We start from the raw sequence: 23,649 nt of genomic DNA on the forward strand, positions 1-23,649 counted from the left end.
GAAGGCTTTTCCATTAGCCGCGTGGAGACACCGTGGCCAGGTTGGGGGAATCTATATTTCACCTTACGTTGCGCACAGCTGGGCTCAGACTGGCACCAGTGTTAATATGCAAACGAGGCAGTATCTGTATTCATCAGGGCTCTGAGAAGCCAGGATCCTTCCCTTCCAGAGCAGCAAACAAAGAAAGGTGGGTGGGGCATGCCAGAGGGGGCGTGGCTGGTAGGCAAGGCCTAGGCGGGAAACAGACCATTGGAATGGGAGGAGAGACCAAATTATGTCAAATCAGTTTGGGGGAGTGGAGAACATTCTCAAAGAGGAGACTTAGAACCCAAAGGGTTTTGGAGCCAGAAGTTCCTCCTCGGTCTAATGGTCTCATTTTATTGATGAAAAAACTGAGGCCTAGAGAGGAGAAGTAATTTGCTGAGAGACAAACACCTAATGGTAGTATTTGGTTCATATGCGAATACAGCTGTGTTTAAATTTAATTTTTGTTTATATAGGTAAAGAAAGATCAAGGAGATCCTTAGAAGGTCAGTCCTATCAAGACCATGTGAGCACCATGTGGAGAAAAAGAGAAGCCATGGTCCTTGCCTTCGACATGTAATAAGAACTCAAAAGAATGGGGCACCACGTGTTCAAGAAGGTCATGAAGTGAACGTGCTACCTGCCAGGTGTGGGCTGGGGAATTGGGTGCAGTTGGTATTATCTCAGAGGTCCCCGGGGCGGGTGGAGGAGCTCAGAGCCACACTCCACCCTGTGCTTCCCTTTCGGCTCCGCTCTGAGCCCACTCCTGGCTCCTCTCTCCGAAGCCCCTTCCTTTGGGTTTTCTGAGAGAAATGTGCAAAACCTCACCAGTCTGTAGAGATGGACACAGTTTCTCTAGCTGGACACAGCTCCAGTGGTTCTAAGTGTGCCTCTCTTAAAACGTCAACTGAGGCCAAAAAGCTCTCCTAAGCCCATCCCCCCACAACAATTAGCAACGCGTCAGCACAGCAGTTATCTATACTAGACACATGCAACCTACAAGCTAGACACCTCTTAAGGGAACTAGTTTTCTCATCTGTGAAATACAGTTTACGAGGCCTGTTTTCTGTGAGGAGTAAAAACGATCAGGTATGTGATGACATTTAGTGTCATACCTGGTATACTTGAAGCTAGCTGAAGTTACAGGCCTCTAGGATAATATGCTGTGAGCTGTGAAAACAGGCACATAAGTCAAGTGTTAACCACAAATGACACAGGAGACAGCCATGAAGACCTTTGCTGTGCACCTAGAGGACAGGGCATGACCTTGGTGCATGGGCTGTGTGACATTTCTTCCCAGAGCCTGGAAGCCTTTTTTACTTACTGCTCCGTTCAGAGATTCAGGGCTGGGTTCCAGAGGGATGCAGGAACTGCAAGCCAGGCTTCCCGATAAACAAGCTTTCGCGTGTAGCACGGAGTGTCTGTCCTCCTTCCTGAGTCTTCCCTTCACCCTTTTTAATGCCAACTCCATTTGTGATGATCACAGGAATTACTCTAAAGTCAGCCTGTGCTCCTCGGAAGGACAAACTGTTAAAGCTGAATGTAAATTTGGCATTGCTCTCCCTTGAATGCTCTTGGCATCCGTTTAAAGAAATGAGAATTAGGGCAGTGATCGCATATTCATTTTTATAAAAATGACTTACAGACCAAGATTGGTTTCTTGAAATCCCGTAAGTTACAGCTTAATTTCCTTCACCAGCACTGGTCCAGACCTATGCTACACTGGCTTTGGCCACACTCACAAACTTGTTAAGCCTCAGTCACTTTATTCTGCAAAACCTGCCATAGCCAGAGAGGTGGTGGACTGGAAGATTTAGGGTAACCAGCCATGAGTCTTAATTCAGGAAAAGGGCTTTAACAGTGGCCCCTGAGATCTGAGAGGACTGTCCAGTTACTAGTGTATGCCCATTAGCTGGGCTCCCTATCATGGTTTATTCAGCAAACAACAGTAAGGATTGTCATGTCAGGCCAGGCGTGGTGGCTCACACCTATAACCCCAACACTGGGAGGCCAAGGCAGAAGGATCCCTTGGTCCCAGAAGTTTGAAACCAGCTTGGGTAACAAAGAGAGACTCTGTCTCTACAAAAGAAAAAATTTAAAATTAGCTGGGCCTGTGGTGCCATGCACCGTGGTTCCAGCTACTGTGGAGGCTGAGGTAGGAGGATCAATTGAGCCTGGGAGGTCAAGGCTACAGTGAGCCGTGATTGTGCCACTATGCTCTAGCCTGGCTGCCACAGCAAGACCCTGTCTCAAAAATAAAAAAGAATTCTCATGTCAGAGCCCCTTTCCAGTAAAGTGGGAGACAGCACAGGCAGACACAGCTCCTGCCTCGAGGGGCCCCCTTAGCGTTCAAGCTATGATACCCAAGAGTCCTCTCTTTGGGTCTGTCTGCCTAAGAACAGTCAGAGGGTTTGAATATTGGCTCCACTGCTTCCCAGCTGGTGGCCTTGGACAAGTCACTGACTTTCTCTGAATTCTTAGGTTCCAGGTAACAAAAGCAGTCCTGCAGGGCTGTTTTGGGTACTAGATGAGAGGTGTGTATAGTACCAAACAGTGAGTAGCACACAATCAGGTGCCCCTCTTCTCTGTCCCATCACCCTTAAACATTCCCATCATTGCAATTGGCACCATGGGTCCTTGGACAAGTATTTCTCTGTGCCTCAGTTTCAACATCTGGAAAATGGGAACTGTAATATGTGCTTCAAAGGATTGTTGGGAGGATTCAGTGAGATAGTCCACGTAAGGCATTTAGCACAATCTTTAGCCCATGAAGTCTTAATACACACGAGCTCATATTCCGCTGGTACACTGGGAGCTCCTTGGGAAGAACTTGGTCAAGTCCTTCATTCACTGAGCTTCCACAGACACTGAAAAGCAGCTGTTACACATCATGCACTGTGGCTATAGACATGCATCAAGATACGGCCTCAGCTTTGCAAGAGCTCATCCCACCTAGGGCAATACCACAATATGGTAAGTGCTGAGAGATTTAGCTACAGAGTGCTTTGGGAGTGGAGATCTAACCCAGCCTGAGGGATCAGAAGACTTCTCAGAGATGGTATCTAAGGTATATCCTGTGGGATGAGTGAAACCCAGCTGAGTACAACAGGAGGTGGGCAGTGAGATGCTGGGGCAAGAACTTCCACGCACACGGAAGAGCACGCCGTGGCAAGTGGGAGAGGGGACAGGCTTCCGCTAACTCATTGACACACCCAGAACTCATGCCAGGCACTTGGGGCTCAGGAGGTGTTGCTGAATGAACAAGCTTGCTGTACACCGTTCACATCCTCCCTTCCTACCTGCTGCTCCAGGTTCCAGGGAAGAGATGCCTGCTCCCTCTGGCACCTAACCCAGAGCACAGCCAGGAAGAAGAGGGCAGCGTGTGGAGCAGTGCGTCACTGGACATGCCAGGCCAGGCTGCCATGGGAAAGCACCCCAACCCCAGGAGGACTGCCCATGCCCCCAGGTGCCCAGACTCCCAGATTCTTAGTGAGAGGGTCAGGCTGGGGCCCCAAGTGCTGCTGCAAGTGCACTCAAGTGGCTTGAGTTCAGAAACCAACGTGCTAGGCAAGTTGTCCAGGGGTGGGGAAGAAGCACCCTCCCCTCCCGTGTGGTGTTTCTTGATGATGCAGGGGCCAGGTTTGTGAGCCTCACCTCGGGCCGCATTCCCATTACATCTTCCTAGCAAAGTTTCCAAAGCTTTGTCCTCATTTCTCCTCTTCCCACCCAGGCCCACCCCATCTTGAAATTCCTCTCCTGACTAAGATGTTTGTTGTTCACTGTTGTACCCTCCTCGTCATCCTTCTTGAAGGCTGTCAGAACCACCAGACAGACAGGCAGCGTCAGGAGAACAGGCACCTCCCCAGATGCCTGTTGGGTTGTTTTCTCCCGTCTTCCACTTGGGCTATAAGTTGCCAAAAACCCAGGGATAGGGGCCCTTTGGTCAAACTATAGCATCTACCAACGGTCAGTGCAAATGTCTCTCTTTGCCTCCACATATTGGGGGCACTGAAAGGAATCCCAGCCTTGATTTCTCTCCAGTGGGTGGTAGACACTGGAGGGCAGTCAACAGCATGCCAGGAACAGAATGAGGAGCAGCCCTGGGCTGGAAGTTGGCTGTGGGCTGCAAGGTGGTGGTGGGGACTAATGGGGCAAGGGGTGACTGCATTTATCAATGAAGGTATGAAAGGCTTAATTAAATAACGACTTATAAATATTCAGCTCAGCCAAGCTGAGCCCCCACAATGATGGATGTCAGGGACTAAAAGGCTTTCAAGGGGAGGACTCTGCAGAGATGTGGGCCTCCACGCGTGTCAGAACGTAAAAGGCACACTACCCCAGCTTCCGCTAGCTTGTGACTTATCGTTCCCTCGCACCCGCCTTGCAAGCCAAATGCACTTTAAGGCAAGCAGTCTAGCTCCCTAAGGAAGAGACTTCTCTATGAGGACGTTGGAATTTGTCGTCCAGTAATCCCCTTTATCCACGGTTCCGCTTTCCAGGCTGTATAGTGGGGAAAGTGGTTTCAGTACCTGCAGCCAACCAGTCTGAAAATAGTAAATGGAAAATGCCAGAAATAAACAATTTGTAAGTTGTAAATTGTGCAGCCCTCTGGGTAGTGTGAAATCTGGCACTGTCCACTCCATCCTACTTGGGATGTAAACATTTCTTTTATCCAGCATGAAGCTGGATCTGGAAGGAAGGGAGGTGCGAGAGCAAGTATGCAACGGTACAAGTCTCCAATATGGGGATATGGGACCAGGTACAAGCACGAGTGACCGAAGCCCAGGGTCTTTGTGTGTGCTCCTTATTCTCCTTTACTTAGCTTCTACCACCACTAAGAACCTGGACCCCATCTTAATCATGCTGAGCTGCTTTGAGCCTCAAGATCTTTCTCAATAGGGCAGTAACATCTAACCTACTGCTCCCCACCCGCCCCACCCAGTCACACACTAGCTTTGCTGGCTGCTTTGTTCTCTGACCTTGACATGCTCTCCTGCTCTGTGCCCTGGAGCAAATCCTTCACTCTGCTTAGCATGCTGTCTCCTCTGCTCTGTTTCTTGATCACAACCAAATTACCCATCAAATGGGACCTGCTCTCCCACATCCTCCCCAAGGCCACCAGGAAGCTGCATGCTCCCTTAGCACTTATGGACCTCTTACTGTATCACTGTGATACATCTGGGCGTTTACATCTCTCTCAGCCCAACTGAGCTCTAAAACTCCAGCACCTTCCTGTTCTCTGCAGTTGCCAAGCTCCTTCCTGCTTCAGAAAAATGCTGCTCCCTCACTCGGCACCACCTTATTCTTCAGATCAAAGCTTGTCCAGTTTGAAAGGGTGCTCCTAACCTTCCAGAAGCACTCTTATTTCCATTCAGAGCCCACTAGTAACTTACAGTTCATTTGTGTTGTCAGGCATCTGTATCTCCTATGAACTATAAGCTTTCATAAGGACAGGGGCTATTATCAGTTTTGTTCCCCATGTATAACTAGGGCCTCTCCTTAACTGTTAAATGTGCCTCAAAATGGAAACAGCTTGGGCTTTAGAACCAGACAAGTTCAACTTATTACAGGTCTCACTGCTCTGTAACTACCCCCAGGCAGCTGTCATGGCAGCTAAGTGTGATGCCCACCACTCAGAGTGTGCCAAAGTGCCTAGAACACTGTGGACACTCAGTGAACCCCAGTTCCCTCTCCTTGCTTGCTTCTCACTGTAACAGCACCTGGTACATGGTAGGGGATCAACAAACAGCTGTTGAATGAACGAATCCTCACAGGAGGCAAAACCATGCCCATTAAACTACAAGAGTTTGTTTTTTTTCTAACTTTCTGATAGGGGGATTCATCTAAAGCTAAAGCCAGTCATTGTTGTGAGCCTCCCTGATTCAACCCTCACCTGGCAAACCAGGGAGTCTTTCCCCACTATAAAGCCTGGTTCCCTCTCCATACCCCTCCTAGGTCCAGGCTCCCCATTTCTCCTCAGGCCTCGATCCAAAGCGGAGGTCCTCAGCTTGTGGAGACACACACAGGATATGCTTGGGCTCTTTGCTTTACCTATTCAACAGCCATGACAATCTCCATGGAAAATGCTTGATATAAAATTACTTACCTAGTATGACCTTAAGCATGCTTTTTTTTTTTTTTAAAGGATTATGGGTGAAGTTTCTTCTTTATGCTTTTCTGTATTTTTTAAGTATTAAAATGAATATGTATTATGACTAAAATTAGAAAAATATCAACATTAACAAATTCAAGATAACATCAAATTTGCCTAAAACCAATTCACCTAATAATCAATTTGCTCAGTGACATGTTCACCCACAATTCACATTTTAGACATTTACCACATTCACATTTCATATACAACATAATGAGGCCCTCCCCACAAAAAAATTCATTTTTAGATGCCAACTTTTCTTTTTTTAAAACATTAAGTATTGTTTTCATCCAGTTCCTCTAAAAGTGCCTCTGCCTTTTTTGTTTTTAATAAAACTTTGTCAAGTGTAATTAATGCCTTCGGATATGATAGGTAAAGCACCTCCTCAACAACCTCTAAGGCATCTCTGTTGAGGTTTCATTCACTCTAGTCTTGAGCACTTTTAAGGATTTTTAGCTTTTCTTTTAGGAGGTCTTCTGTTTTAATTGGCTTAAAAAGAAAAACATTCTAAGATGCAAAACTTCTCAAGGAGAAACCATCCCAACCTATATGTAAAATTACTTAAACATCCAAATTTTAGTCAAAGCTATTAACTGACTTGAGTGTGAACAGGTCAGTTCACCCCAAACTAGTCAGAACCCAAACCTTCCAGTACTAGTAAATAGAGTACACCAGTCTCATCAGAGCCCAGCTGTTCACCATCGCTCTTTGCAAATGTCTCCCCCTCACCTCCAGCAGGCCAGCTTTAAGGGCATCCGAAGAGCAAAATGTATTTTAGCTGTTCTGAAGCTAGAGGCATATGCAAAACAGAGCTAATTACCCTTGCCTTCTCAACGATAATATCCAAAGAGATACTAAGGCAACGTTGAGTGGGAAAACACAGGGTCATCTTTCAGGATTAAGTTTTAGAGTCAAACAGAACCAGGCTCAAATCCAATTTACTGTGTGACCCTGGACAAGATACTCCGCCAAAATAAACCTGTTTCCTCATCTGTAAATGGTGACACCAATGAATATGTCAAATCTTACAGGGTGCTGTAACACTTGGCCCTATCGCTTAACACCTAGTAGATATACTCAATAAAAGGCAGCTACTGTCAGGAATTTTTCCCAGACCCACTCACTGCACTTGAACCCTTGCCAGAAGCAGGCAGGTATGCTCACTGTCTCCTCAGAAGCTGCGCACTGCATTTGTCTTGGCGCTAAGGGAGAGAATATTTTTTAATGAAAAGGTAAGTCTGCCCCAAACTCACATTAATTTTTTTTTTTTTTTTTAAACAGGGCTTTGCCTGACTCCACTTTTTTCTCCCTACTCTGGTCCTGCCCAAATTTCATAGCAGGAAGACAGCTTTGAGAATTAGCAGGGGTGGTTTGCCAGATGTTCCTTTGCAGTCTGCCTTTGTGACTGCCCTCTGACTAATTCAAACTAGGTTTAACCTAGTACTGGAAAAAAAAAAGTCTGATTGCTTAAACATGTACTATCTGCTTGCTAATCTACATAAAGCTTCAATAAGAAAGATCTAAAGAAAAACTTAACATTTTCCTCAGAAACTGGGGGAAGGTGTTAAACAGCTTACCCAGGGTCACCAGGCCCTGGAGGAGAGAAGGATCAGATTTGTCCTTCCTGAAGGCCAGGGCTTTTTCTTCCAACCACTGGACCAGGCTCCCTTCAGACATTAATCAAACATTGCACCACACTGGTGGTGGCTTCAGAAGCGTAAGGCTCAAGACTTCATGCAACTTGGAGTACAATTCAACTGAAAGGCCAAGGTTTGGCAATATTCCATTTGTACATCATAAAAAATTATTTAACAATATCCAAGTCCTAGATTGGTTGTATAATTCAGCCAGGATGTAAAACAATGGAATTTCTCTCTCCAATTCAGTTGCATCCCCTAAACTGCTTTATCTTTCTCTCCTCTTTTACTGCCTTCATCTTGTCTGACATCGAAACTAGTTGGTGACAGTGTTAGGCTGAAATACATTGTTTACAAGCAAAATCCACAACCAGGATGACGTGACACAAACTTTAATGGAATCTCAAGCATTCAACTTCTTTCCAGTGTTAGATTTCCTCAGTTCTAACCTGGACCAAAGTTCAAATAGCCACAGATCACCTTGGCTATCCCAAGTAAGGAAGAATTGTTAGTTAGAACATTTAAGCCAACGAGCGCTGAAGGGTGAATGCTCAGAGAGCATCAGGACACAGTAATAACAGCTGCAGTATGAGGCTCTTCACTTACCTTTTATCCTCACAATCACCTTAAAAGGACATTGCTCATCTCCACTGAAAAGGAATATGAGCTTCAAAAAAAATGCTCTAACTGCATGAGCTCAATAGCTAGTAAGTGCTGAAGCTAAGACCTGAATGCAGCTCTGCCTTGAAAACAGGCATTCTTTCCGCTACACACAGAAAAGTTGTGTACTAAATGTTTTAATTCAGCTGATATGATAAAATGGCAGTCAAGATGAACTGCCTGACGGGCAACTTTGCTGAATATTTCTAGCATGTGCCAGACCCAGCAAATGATGTATCCTATGGAATTTAATTCTTACAACCAGAAATTAGGTATCTGTACCACAATGCTAATGCCACCCCCTTTCCACTCAACAAAATGCCCACAGACCTCTTATTTTCCATGCATCTTTATCACAATGCCAATGCCATTTCCCTTCCACTCAACAAAAGGCCTACAGAGACCACTTATTTTCCACGAGGCCCCAATCTTCCAGTTGGCCCCAACATCCGGGCATGCCTCAAACTCCCTGTATTCTCCCCCCTTGTTAAACCAATATGGCAGGTTTCAAGTAAAACACCACTCAAGTCAGAGCCTCTAAGGTGCTTCAACTTCTAATCCTTCCTTCATGGAAGCTCCAATGCTTTGCATATTATGATCCTGAGTGGTGATCCAAATAAGATTACAAACAAGAATTTCCAAAGAATTCAGAATTAATGGAGTCATGCTAATTTATGTGGTTTAGCCACTTACTAGCCATATTACTAATTACTTTCTCTAGACTTCTGGCCTCACCTTACTGTTCAATACTTGTTTCCCCATATCCCAGTTATACTACCCTTCTTTAAAAATTCTGTTCCTAACATGTGAAAATTCTACTTCAAACCTTTCTGAAAATGAAGATTTTCGTGTTTTCCTACAGCCTGTTTGGTTAACAGCCAAATTCAAAGCGCTTCATAAAAGTACTGCAAGGGGCCAGGTGCAGTGGCTCACACCTGTAATCCCAACACTTTGGGAGGCCGAAGTAGGCAGATCGCTTGAGGCCAGGAGTTCAACACCAGCCTGGCCAACATGGAGAAACCCCATCTCAACTAAAAACACAAAAATTAGCCAGGTGTGGTGGTGCGTACCTGTAATCCCTGCTACTTGGGAGGCTGAAGCACGAGAATCACTTGAACTCAGGAGGCAGAGGCTGTAATGAGCCAAGATTGTGCCACTGTACTCCAGCCTGGGCGACACAGCAAGACTCTGTCTCAAAAAAAAAAAAAAAAAAAAAAAAAAAAAAATGTGCTACAAGGCCAAGGGGGAGCTAAGAAAATACCAGGAGTCCTTGCAGCTCATCTTTCTTCTACCCCTCCCAAGTCTATTTTCTAGGGATTATGCTTTAGAGTCCATGACTAGAACTCTCCTTTCGAAAGCCAACCCTGGTAAGTCTGGCAGAGGAAACCCTTCTTTGGAAGTCTCTGAGAACAAATCTGGCCTCAGAAAACATGCTCTCAACATGCTACAGTTCAGTTCACTAAACCAGAGTCCTGTAAGACATTCCATCTTACCTCTTCCCACATCAAAAGTGAGTCAGTAGAACAAATAATACAGAATAGCAAGAACACACTTTACGAGATGGTCAGAAGCAGAGAGAAATTACATTATCTTTGATGTCACTTGATAGTTTCTTCATCTATTGCAAATTACTGCTTTTATCTTCTTATCAGTGGATTTCTAGCTTAGCAATAGCTCATGCTCACCATAAACCTCGCAAAAGCCTACTGAGGAAACCTGGTATCGCCCTAATGTACAAGTTGCTGCACTACACCCACAAGTACTACTTCACTTGGGGGATTTATCCTGATTACGATATATCCGAGGACACGAGCTTAATCTTATTCCCCTCTTCAGGTGTGTGGTTCCTGGAGAATGAGTGGTGTTAGACTACCACTACTCAAGTAATAGGGAATGAGTGATGTGCTAACATACTCTAGCTATAAAACACATCCCTACATTTGACTTGGGATAAGAAAACCAGCTAGTGACTCCTGAGAAATGTTTTGAGGTCCCCTGTTAAATGAAGTAGAGATGGGTCATAACTGGCTTCTAAGGAGACTATGGGGATTCAGAAAATCACCTTGAGCCAAGCTAAAACTTCAACTGCTGCCTAGAGATGGCAACATGATATACAGACTCCTCTCTCAATGGAAATGGTTGAGCAGAGGCCGTCACAGACAAAATGAACGAGAAGGCTCATTAGGCGCCTTCTACTTTGAGATTTCAAAACTTAAACATTTTAAATGTAAATTTTTAAAGAAGACTGGTTATTCTCAAGGAAAAAATAAAAGTTATTCAACAATTTAGACAGATGACAAAGACCATGCTTGGAAAACTAGCTTTATGAGAATTTTCATTAAGAAACCAAAGTGTTCACATTTGGGTCATTCAACATGACAAAGGCCACAATGGTATCAGTTTCCTCAAGAGAGAAGTCTACTAAAATAGTCTCATATTTAAGAAAACCTAAGTGAAAAACATGTAACCTAAGACAGCTTAAAAATTACAGGAAAAATGTGTACCTTTAAAGTCGCATTAAAGAGAGCCAAAAAAATCTTATGGGTTATCAAGGAGACCACACAAAACATGAACAGCTAAATTGGATGCCAGTAGCCTAAGTTTACTAACAGTGATAGATGAAAAATACAATTACAATAAGTATGGCTAAAATGTTTAATATCCCATAATCAATGCTTATTGAAAGCCAATGCTTATTCTTGAGGCAGGCTTTGAATGAAAACTGTAATAATACTTTTAAAACTTGTACTATTTTATTATAAAAGCCAAATTAGGATGAACTAAGTGCTTTAAAGAATTTTCAAAAATAATTATTTTACAGTTGGAAAGTGTGTGTCATATATGCAAAGAAATTTGTCCTGAGCATCTCAAGAACTTAAGGATAAAAATGGTAATGTGAAGTAAGCCAAACTGACAGAGAGAGAGGTAGTAGCCTAATAGTGCAGTAAAGCTCCCCTAACAGTCTTGGCACAGTGTCCAGGCACGGTCGGTTCTCTGCTGGGGGCGACTTTCTTGGCTGTGAAGGCAGATCATGCCCTCTGTCACTCATGGGGAGCAGTTCTGCCCAACTGTCTCTTTTCGACAACTTTATCATCAATCTCTTTATTAACAGCTCCACTGCAGTCAGAAAACGCAAACAAGGACCAATTCTCATGCCAGATTTCTGGAAATCACATAGCACCAGGCATCACACAGTGTGAAAGTTTCTAAGGAGGGTGCTGTGCCAAGAGAGAGACAGCATCCACAAGGAAGAGCACAAAGTTGGGACATTTTACGTTTTTACATACATACACACACACACACACACACACACACACACACACATATATATACACACACTTAATTTCTGATGCCTAAAACTGAAAAGAACCCCAATATTCACATATGTGTGTATGTATGGGGATTGAGAGGGGCACGGTAGTGAGACAGAGATCACCTTACTCCCCAGAAATAACTTTGTTATTTTGCACTTCCAGAAGTCTTTGGGCAAAAACAGTATTATACCTAAAAAAAAAAGTTTTAACTATTTTAGGATTACATGACATTATTAGAAAACACACAAGACTGAGATAAATGTCTCCAATGAGCTGTAAAAAAAAAAAAAAAAAACCATAAAACTGAAATGTTTGAATTATTCAAAATATGTATTTTCAGCATGAAATCTGTTGGATCAAAAAATAACATCCTACAAATTAATTAAAGAAAATACTTCTAAAAGGCTTGTGAAGTTATTTTAAAGAGACTTTAAGCGACTTAAAGATAATTTTTAAAAAGTCAGGTCATAATCATATCACTAATAAAAACCATCCAGGTTATGTGAAAAATGAGGATACCATCTACATCGTTTCAAATACTGTGATGTGTGGTAATTAAAAGAGGTAAGACTTTATCATTTAACTACTAGTAACATTAAAACCAGCCCAAGACTAAAACCTACCATAACAAACCTGTTGACTTGTTTGAAAAACAAACTGACAAAGAGTATTATTCGATGACTACTGAGGAAGACTCTATAATTTTAAGACTGATAATACATAACTGAATTTATACTGTTGCAAAATTTTGCATTTTGCTGTACTATGTCTTAATGCTCTGACACCTGTGCTCAGGTGAAAAGGGAATGCTGCTGCTTAGACCAAGTGGGCAGTGCCACGTTCAAGCCCAGGGTGAATCAGCTCTCTAGCATCCAGACTCTATTTTTTCCAAAATGAAAAACAAAACCAGCACACCCTTGGGCTTTCCCTAGTCAATTCTGCAACCCAGTGAAAAGGGAGTGTGGAGGGCTGAGCATAAATCCATTCTCACCATTAAAAAATTAAAACAACATCTAACAAACAAAAACTCTAAGCTGGTGGCACAAAGCATTATTCTGTACCTTAGAAATATCAAAGCAAAAAATATAATCCTTTGATACACACACACGCTCTCTCTGTCTCTCTCGCTCGCTCACTCTTCTGGTTCTTTACTTGAATAGACACATTTCCCACCTTACTGGTGGAATTCAAAGATACCCAAACCAGAGGAAAAAGTGACTGCACTCTTATTTACATTAAAGTATGAATACTTTGAAAGCTAACATTTTAAACAGCAGATAAACTCTATAAACTCAACAAAAACTGTGCCCTTTGTAGGTGTGACTCTTAGCTGGAATAAAATAGAAAAAATATTAAAAGATAATTGCAGAAAAAAGCACAATAACTAAAATCACAACCTTTCACACAAATGTAAAGTTTCTGAAATGTGAACTTAAGCCTAGTCTTAATTCTACCCTTTTAAGGAAAGGCCTGTGAATTGGGAAAGGATGAAGAAACAAAAAAATGTACTTAAAATTCCATCCCTTTCAACAGAATACTTGTGTGGTTTGATCAGCTGTAATGATGTTCCCAGAATATTGAGACAAAAGCATGTTTCCAAAGAAGAAAAGAAGTTGAAATGATTTCCCAACTATACGAAATCATATCTAGAATGAAGTACAATCACTTTTGAAATACATGGCTCAAAAACATGGAGGCCATCTTCCTCATTTGGTGCCAATAAAAGCTATGTAAAATTTAACAAGAATTTTTAAATTGATAAGAAAAAAGAAGAATGAATTGATTCTATGAGAAATAGATATTAAACAGACCACTTGTTTCTATATGACTGAAGGTCATATTTATTACAGAACATAATATTTCATTTACCAAATTCAGGTCTGAGTGAAGACAGCATCCATTTGTGATATTGGTTTGAAGAAAAGCTAACAAGCAAAATAATGTGGAGAAATAAAAATCAAATCAAAACATACAATTCAGGCTAAAAACCAACTAATTTTCCTTGTACTAGTCATTTTTATTAGAATAAAAACAGGTAAAAGTATACCCAAAGGATTGCTCAGTGCTGCTTCAGGTAAACAGTTTTATAACTTAAGTGCATTGAAGTGCACTAACAGTATTTCCAGGACTCAATCTACAAGTTTGTATATATTAATGATTTATCTGTTCATATATCCATTACGACTTAGAGCTGCTGATCATTTATTGCCACCTTGAATGCAGCCAGAAGTAATACTATGCAGAGCTCTAAAACATTTTTCTGTGTGGTGAAAAAAAAAAACAAACTGTTAATTAGAAAAATAAAAACTTTATTCTAGAATATACCCACAGCCACAAAACACAACTTTCCATTATAATTTTACTAATTCAGCAAGATGCATAAAAATGCCAAGAGGCCACATGGATGATAAAACTCAGAAACTGTGATATACAAACTGCATCTAGATGACTATCAAAGTAGAGGAAGTACAGCCAGTTCAATTCTTTTAGTGTTAACAAGGGTAATTCCTACAATATTTTCCCTTTTACTGAAAAGTCTCAGAAGTTAAATTTTGCTTTTACTAAAAAGTTATCCCACAATGCAGCCACATTCCCGTTTTTATATATAGGGAAGGTTATATTAGAATTTTAAAATAGAATTTTAGAAATGATATATGAACAACTACATGTCCTTCAGAATAATGGCTTTGACACAAAGAGGTCCATCCCTCCACTCAAAACACAAGATAACCATACCCAAGAGCTGACCATCACAAAATACACAGAGCAGCTCACTCCTGCACCATGAGTTAAGTATTCAATGCTGAGCATCTGGGGGGTTAAGAAAAGCAGTATCTGATTTGCATTTAGTAAAATAAGAAACATAGAATCCTGGTTGGCTGTGGTCTGTAATTCTAAATTCACTGAAAAACAACAGTGCCACCTGCTGACATTAAAGTGCTAAATGCTTTGAAAAGGACAGTACACTGTCTACAGGCATAGAATAAATATACAGATAACGTATGGTGTCTACAGACACAGAACACTTTAGAGGATGGAACAGCTAAAATTGAATTAACAGTAACTATATTAATGTTTCCCTCCCTAAAGATCAATTATATGAAAAACAAACACCTAATTATTATCTGAGCTATAAATACAAGGCTGCTGCCAATGGCTAAAGTTAACCAGAAACAAATCTTTTCTAATGTAACCAAATTCTTTTGCAAATCCTCACTTAGAATCATGCTATAAACTTATGACAGAACCAATTAAATTACTGGAAAAAAGTAGTAGTCAAAAGAAATCAGGCAACTGTGAGATTGTGCTGTTTTTTTTTTTATTGTGTTTTCAATGGAGAAATACATCATCTGTTTACAAAATAGCTCTTGAAAAATACAAGGAGTACAGATACTATAAAACAAAGCAAACTCCAGTCATGAGACACTACATACATCATGCGAAAGCAACAGTCTGATCTCCAGGTTATGAAAACTATAATTAAAAAGTCACTACACAGAAAAGGTCCAAGTTTCCAGCTTGGCAAAACTTGGGTGCAGTTACATGAAACGTTTAATAAACTGAATTGTTTTCCCCAATGTGTAAACAAAATGACAAGACTAAATCTGTGCCTGGTAATTTCAATCTAACTCTGAAGCTACACAAAACACACAGACACCTTGTACACTTCACCTGTTAGTATGACCATCTTTTTTCTTCAGTGGTGGAAGGAAGGGCAAGGTGACTGTGTAAAGCAAAGATGTGGGAAGTAGAAATATTGTTTACTAGACATTATAAAGTCATGGTGAAAAGAAAGCTTCGATTAATGCATAGCCTAAGGGGGAAAAGACTACACTCCAACTTCAGAAAATTAATTTAGAAGGATAGGGGAAGAGATTAAGTAATTGCAGTTTAACATGAAAAATGCACGTGATAGAATGGAGCACAATGGAGGATTCATAAAACATGCTCATCAGAAAAATCTGTTAAGTTGACTTTGTCCAGATTAAGAAAAAGTTTATCAACATCTGGCATCCCTCATACTTTGTAAAGATAGATCTTCTACTGCTTAATTATGAGAAATTATTTTATTCAAAGAAAGGAGCTCTTAATCTTTTGATAAAACAAAATAAAGGAATAGAGAGCTGACTAGATGTCAAGTGCTTGCTAGAAATGATTTTTAAAATGCTTCTACATGTAAAATGTACTGACAAATTTTGGTAAACCATTTAAAAATAAGAATTAGTTTTAAAATCTTGGAGAAAATGCCTTTTTGCCCACGTTTAAAACTGAAAATCAATTTTACTATAGATAGGAGTTCTGTGGAGTGTACAAAATTCCTCTTAGAGATCAAATGGCCATCCCAGATAGATATCACGTTTCACAGGCATTACTTTTAGTCATCCTCAAGTTTCAGCCATGGGACCAAAATTTAGTGTTCTGTGCCATGTGGTCACAGGGTCATTGGTTTCACATCATGGCTTAAGAAAATACTGGCATTTTGTTTCTTACGAAATAAGTCCTACCTTGTGCATACAAGCAAAAAGAAAAAGGAAGAAAAGTGGGGAGGGGAAGGCGCAAGAAGCTTTTTTTGTTTGTTTGTTTTGGAGACAACAGATTGAAGGCAAAAGAATACAGAGCTTTCATAAGCTCAAAGAAAAATATTTGCTGGCTGATCGCTGATTTGTATGCACTATAAAACAATTCCATAAATAAAACCAATATATCATTTCTTAATCATGACCCTATCAAAAACCAAGTTATATCCTAACTATGCTTTCAATGTCAACTGTACCCTAGAGTTGATGTTTCCATTTTTAAGGGTTACAGCTACCTCATAGGAACTGAACTAGATGTACTCTTACCCTTTCTCTGAAGTATAACAGTACACCACCTTACAACGGTATCCAATTTGAAGACTAATGGTAAAGAAAATTCTTCAGGAAAAACTGAAAATCCATCAAGCTGAAAATCTAAAATTAGTTCTACTTTCTAATGAAAAATACATAAAAGTGCATCATCAGAATAAGTAATTCTTATGCCAGTTTGTATTGCAAATTTTCCAAACAATGCATCAAACATAAACCCAATCCAGATGTCAATTATGAATACAAATATAGCTTGAGGTTGTTTTTTTTAAAGGCAGTAATTTTTGAAATAGTTAATGCAACTGTTGCTAACACAATAATAATAGTACTCCTGGCTTCACATACTAACCTGGACTTCCGATCAAGTGCTGATTAGCCCAGTAAGGGAGGTCACCACAAAACCCAAATCCATTTCAGTCATGTCTAGTCTTGTACCCTCCATTCTCCTTTTTTAGCATTTGAAGACAACAGGTTGAGTTGGCAGATATTGTTTATGGACCCCTGAGGTTGTTTTTACCGATTCAATCTCAGTTTTATTGAATTCTTGATAACAGGAATAGGATTTGCAGGGAGAGCAGGGATATCAGAAAGGTCTGTACTGGATGTTTTCTGAGAATGAAAGCAAAGAACACAACATTGTTCAAAGCACCATAATTTAACAAGGAGATGTATTTTCCATTGCTTTACTTCCTAAGAAACCTTATAAGAAGAAAAGTATTACAAATTTAAAAACTCTATAATGTTGTCAAAATGGAATGTAAATATGACTATCACATTATTTGTTCAACAAATAATGTGTTCAACAAAGGAATTTTCAAATAGGTATATTTTAACAATATTTTAAAAACTCCTAAGTAATTTCAAATAGTTTTTTAAATTGTTCCTCTAAGAATCACCTATCATATAATGCTTAAGTTACTACTAAACTGTATTCACTTATTACAACACTAATAGCTGTAATATTAACCAGTATTGGAGCACCCCCAAGTGGGAGAATACTTAAAGCTCATTTTATACACAAAAGCAGCAGTAAATTTATTATTTTCTGACACTGTAAATTATACAATTAAATCTATACAGCTAAGCAATAATTTAATCATCCTAAATTTTAGGTAGGTTATTTTCAAATTAATTAGATTAAATCACAAGATTTCTTTAACACTAAAAAATACAGAGATGGATCTTTAAAAGTTTTATTATGGAAAATTCCAAACATACACAAAAGTAGAGAGCACTGTATAATGGATCCCCATGTATTCATTACCCAGCTTCATCAATTATCAAATCAAAGCCACTGTCCTCCCACTTTCAATTCAGTTTGTGTTATTCTGAAGCAAATCCTAGAGATCCTATCATTTCATCTATAAATATTTCCAGATTTATCTCAAAACAATAAGAACTCTTTGTTAGGTATAGCCACAATATTATCACTTCCCCAGAAATAAGTACGTCCCTAACATTACCAAACATAGGAATGTATTTTTTTTTAAATCAACATAATCATTCTTCTTACATAACTGGGTGATTTTTCTCTCTATGGCTCTATGAAACCTTTCATTAGAAAGAAAATTCTACTCACTCATAAAAATATCTAAAAGGCAAATACCCATGGGTACTAATTACTATAGGGATAAATTCAGTAAGACAAAACTATGAAAATAAGTCCCGAGAGTATGTGGCAAACCAAAAAACATGGAATCACAATCACAGGACAGTTTACGACTGATAAACAAGTTTGTCCACGTATCAATATTAAGCATACTTCCTGATGTTAGTTACTCCCCCTAAAGTTTTATTAGATTATGGAAAAGGTATTCAGAAACTAAACATAATATTTATATATCTTTAGAGTCTATAAAAGTTAACATCTAGCAAAAGCACATTTTTAAATGATCACGTTAAAATAACTCTGAGCTGCACAGGAGCAGCAAAATATCATCACAGTACATAGTATCATATCAATACAGCAGCAGTTGTTATCTCAGTTCCTTTGTAGAGATTAACCAGTTTTATCATCTATTAAAGAATGTATCTACTTTGTGTCAGAGTTTGAGCTAGACGTTAGGGTTCATTCATGTGAAAGGATTCAAGAAGAAAATTATTCAACAAAATGAAGGTTCACAAATCAATGAAAACAGATTCCAGATGCCTACTGTATTCTGTATGTGAGGGTCTGTCACAAGTATAATTGCTAGGACAAATGAAAAAGTAATTCTGAAGAGCTATGGGCTATATTAAATAACTAACTGAAATCAGTAGTGGAAAAATAAGGCAAAAATACATTTTTAAAATAAAAATATATTAGCCTTTGCAAAAGAAATCCACAAAGAATGTTTTTTAGTTCATTCCTAGTTTGAATTTCACTCTTTGACCTACAAATAAAACCTAAATATGAACCCTGTGTAAATGACTAGTGAGAATTTAAATGATTTGCAGTATCAAATAATTTATTAATATAAGGGGATGGGTTAACATCGAAACAGTCCCAGAGAACGGTTCTGTCAAATCCAGGGCCCTGCCTTAAAACTACAATAAATACGTTTATAGGCCAACAAGTAATTACTTTCAGAAAGATTAATTTTAATAGTCTTCTATGAACTCTCACTTTAATTCAATATACCACACTAATCTTAAGGACATTTACAAAATTCTCCTTGCTTTTTGCACTTAGTACCTGAGAGGCCAACAGAGAAGCCGCTGTCTGAATAGTTTCTGATTGAGTTGTACTTGTCTCTGTATCAAGTTGTTCCTGTGAGACAAAGAGGATGGGGAAGGGGGAAAAGAGACTTAAAAAAGAATAAAAGAACATAACTGGGTTTGGTGGCTAACAAAGAAGACAAACTGGAAGACAGGAGGGATCAAGAGAAAGATGTGACTACATTACAAAAACATCTAGTTTGTAGATGTTGTAGGTTATTTCACCATTTCAGATATTAATAAATTTCTATTTGCCTACTTACATCTTATAAGGCATGGGTCAAACTAGCTCATGACTTTCCAACCAGCTCCAACTTGGGACATTTTAAGCAAACGATAATTAAAAACACACATAGGCACATCATGAAATGTTGCCCAGACAATAACAGAGCATAAACCTAAGGAAAGTTCTTAGCTTCGTGGGAGGAAAAAAAAAAAACGTATTCAATACTACTAAATAAAATAACCCCACACCTTTAATTAAAAGTAGAAAATATGTCTAAAAAAGATTTCTCCCTCCTTATGGTCTCTTCACCCCTCCCCAGTAATCAGTGCACTGATTCTACTCATCAGAAAACACGGGGTAAAGTATGTCATACCATCACTCTAAACTTTTAAAAAGCAGTACACAAAAGAAAATAATATCTACACAAATAAATGAAAATAAAAATATACGCCAGACGTGGTGGCTCACACCTGTAATCCTAGCACTTTGGGAGGCTGAGGTGGGCAGATCATGACGTCAGGAGTTCAAGACCAGCCTGGCCAACATGGTGAAACCCCATCTCTACTAAAAATACAAATTAGCTGGGCGTGGTGGCAGGTGCCTGTAATCCCAGCTACTCGAGAGGATGAGGCAGGAGAATTGCTTGAACCTGGGAGGCAGAGGTTGCAGTAAGCCGAGATCATCCCACTGCACTCCAGCCTGGGCAACAGAGCAAGACTCTATCTCAAAAAAAAAAAAAAACAAAAAAAGAAGAAAAAAGAAAAGAAAAATATGAAAACTTCAATTTCAATGAAACTATACCAAAAAAAATGAAATATTGTTTTCTCCTATGAAATTAAAAAAGGTAAATAAGGTGTAAGAAGTAGGAATGGAAGACATGCAGCCTTCCTGGAGGACAACTTGGTGATGCATACCAAACTTTAAGCATACTGTTTTCCTCAATAATTTTTCTTCCATTAATTTATGCTAAGTAAATAAACATGAATGAATGGCAGATATGGTATTTAGCCGTAACCAATATTACAACAGGAAAGCACAACTTTCTTTCTTAAATGGAAATAATTGCTATGGATAGGAAATTGGTTGGATAAAAATAATCATAGCCTTAAGACAGCATTCTATGAAGCCATTAATAATTTTGTAGATTACATAATGACACAAACATTTTTTTCTTGGTTTACAAAGTGAATGAAAATTATAAAGCAAGGGCATTATGAGGGCACACACAAAACCTAAGAGAGTTTTGTTAAAATATCCATCACAGAAATATGGATAATTTGGGAGAAGGGGGAGAATTTCCAATTTTTCCACAACAAAAGAAAGTTAAAAGCCTTCAATATATTTCAATTTCTAGGGAAAAAAAATGAGTCTTTTACATTTTGGGGGAAAAAAAATTTCTTCCACCCCATCTACACCTCATTCAAGTCCCACGTACCCCAGGTTCTAGCCAAAACCTTATGCCAAAAACTGCTTCTGTAATCAAAACAAATTCTCAACCCAAAGAGAGAGAGATCATGATCTCAGCCCGGACTGTCAAAAATCCTATGTATCATTCGAGGACCACTTCAAATGCTACTTCTTTCTTCAATGAAGACATTTACTGCTATTTCTGCAGTCAGAAATAATATCTTACTTTTCTTGCCCCGTGGCCCCCACAGCCCTCAATTACTTTGATTTTCTTTGATAATGTAATTAATTACATTCATGACTTATCTTCTGTACTTAATTATAAGCTCCTTTAAAGGCACAGAATGTGTTTCACTCATCACAATATTCCCTTCAGTGTTCAGCATTACATAATTAACAGTAAAAATGAACAAATACTTCTCCATAAACAATACTAAAAAAATCTAAAACCTATAGCACAAAATACAATATTTTAGAGACATTTCTATTACATCTTCTGTACTCTTAATTGTGTATGTATTCTAAAGGCTAAATTAGTATACCTTTGCTTCTGTTTTATCATGTCCACTCAAAGCAAGACAGTTAGCATCTTCACTTGTTTCATCCTGTTTTTAAAAAAAAAAGCTTTATTCTCTAAAATGAAAAATTTAGATTATTTGCCAATCAATGCTTTACTTTATAAGCTTTAAAACTACAAAATAATTAAACCTGTAAGATCAACTATAGCCTTAAAATAGATAACTAGTCCCTCTTTTAAAATGTTTTTATCAGATTAAATTTGGCTTCAGTAGCTAATAAAGTTAAAATGAGCATTAGGAAAACTGTTACTGCAGATCACCACCTAAAGTACATTTCCAAAACCACTAAGAGTTCATAGAAATATATTTTGTAAGGAAAAGAAAAAAAAAAAAAAGAGTTCCTGATCATACAACTTTAGGAGCTTGGCATAGTATTACCCCCATGGGAGACTCACACAGAGTGGCACATAAAAGGTTCTAATAAATTCTATCAAGAAAGAACACCACTTTAATTTTCCCAAGCTTAACGAGAGAATCCTTGTTCTTGGTACGACCTACTAACATCCTACAGAATTCAAGACTCGAGAAATGCCTTGCTTGGGTCTTAAGAACTATTTTGACACTATTTTCTCAGCAGAATTAAAATTTAATTTTAAATGTGACTTTTAAAACAGGCATAGAAAAACCACAGGCTTATAGCTTAGAAGAGATTTAATACAGTATCGATCAATTCCAATAAGGACTTTATTTGTGCCCTGCAAATATGCAAACTTTAAAAATAGTAATGTGTCACAATTGGTCACATCTGAATACTGACTGATGTAAAACTATGGATTATTAATATTTATGTGATAAATATACTGTACTTATATTTTATAGAAGTCCTTATTTTTAGATATACAAAGAAATATTTTTGGTTGTTATGCCTGATGTTTGCTTCAAAACAATGGGGAAGGAAGTGATGTGGGTATGTAGATAAAACAAGGCTGGCTGTGAGTTGTTAACTGTTGAAGCTAGGTGATGCAAACATGACAGTTCATTATACTTATGACATGTTTGAAATTTTCCATACAAAAAGTTTTAAATATACACACACACACACACACACACACACACACACACACATATAGAGAGGTTAATTTAGCTATAATCCAAGAAATAGAGCAAACATTTTCGATTTTTATTTTACATTACCATTTATATTTATTTGAAAAACCTTAGGATATGATGACCATTAAGCAGAACTAAACTACCACAGTATCTAAAACTCTCGTATCTATATACACGTTAGTGCATTACTGAGTGAGGCCAGTATTTCTTTCTGGTTTGCTAAAATTTCTAATAGCAAGTACTCTTAGCAGAGAATAAAAGACCCAATTAAGAAGGGCTTCAAAATCAGGATTACTTCTACTACAGCAAATTTCTTTGACTAAAGCACCATGAGATTTAGGCCTGGGTTCTAATCCTGCCTCTAACTGTAACTAGACTGTAACTGGAAAAGCCACTAAACAGCAAGTTCTTCTGGCAGGAAATGAGATTAGTCCACGGAATAACCTAATACCCCTTATCTTCTTAAAATGCTACGTTTCTATTAATCAACTCCATAGAAATACCATAAGCAAAATCCAGACTGAGAAAACATATACCAAAAAACAAAACAAAAAAAAATTACAGAGAAAAGTGGGGGAGGAATGGAGGAGGGAATCTATATTTTAAAGGACACTTAGAGATATCAAACAATTGCAACACAGGGATCTTTTTCTGCTTCCAGATTTAAACAAACAGCCTATTTTTAAAAAAATCAATGAAACAATCAGGGGCCATTTGAGCACTGACTAGATGTTTGATGATATTAATAAACTGTTAATTCTTGTGAGTAGGCTAATTTTACTGTTAATGCTTTCATTCTTACATATGATTTTTAAGATTCTAATGAAACATATTTGGATTTTGCTGTTAGGTAATTCAATGGCCAGAGAAAATGAAAAAGGCTGAAAGAATTAAGATTACAAAGGTTGGCTGAGAGTTAATTATAACAGAAGCTGTGTGATGGGTACACAGGTACATAAAATGACTTTTATATGTATTTTTAATTTTCCATACTTAAGTTTAAAAATTCTATATTCTTATGCTTTTCTAAACCAGACAAGAAACACAAGTGTTAT

The 23,649-nt window shown here is 38.8% G+C and overlaps 1 protein-coding gene across 3 annotated transcripts in view; it reads right to left on the minus strand.

Moving 5' to 3' along the window:
• Positions 1 to 15,086: 15,086 nt before the first annotated feature.
• Positions 15,087 to 23,649, minus strand: part of PAPOLA (poly(A) polymerase alpha) — a 65,913-nt gene continuing 57,350 nt past the window's right edge. The window contains exons 20-22 of one of the 3 annotated variants that reach the window (XM_030802355.1): positions 21,509 to 21,571; positions 19,311 to 19,385; positions 15,087 to 17,245 (exon numbers count right to left, since the gene is read on the minus strand). In XM_030802355.1, the coding sequence (XP_030658215.1) occupies positions 17,150 to 17,245; positions 19,311 to 19,385; positions 21,509 to 21,571 (234 nt within the window). In that variant the 3' untranslated portion in view covers positions 15,087 to 17,149. The remainder of the gene's footprint in view (positions 17,246 to 19,310; positions 19,386 to 21,508; positions 21,572 to 23,649) is intronic. The other 2 variants (XM_030802356.1, XM_030802357.1) reach the window with 2 other exon arrangements.

Source organism: Nomascus leucogenys, chromosome 22a (assembly GCF_006542625.1).
Source record: "Nomascus leucogenys isolate Asia chromosome 22a, Asia_NLE_v1, whole genome shotgun sequence".
NCBI classification, from domain to species: domain Eukaryota; kingdom Metazoa; phylum Chordata; class Mammalia; order Primates; family Hylobatidae; genus Nomascus; species Nomascus leucogenys.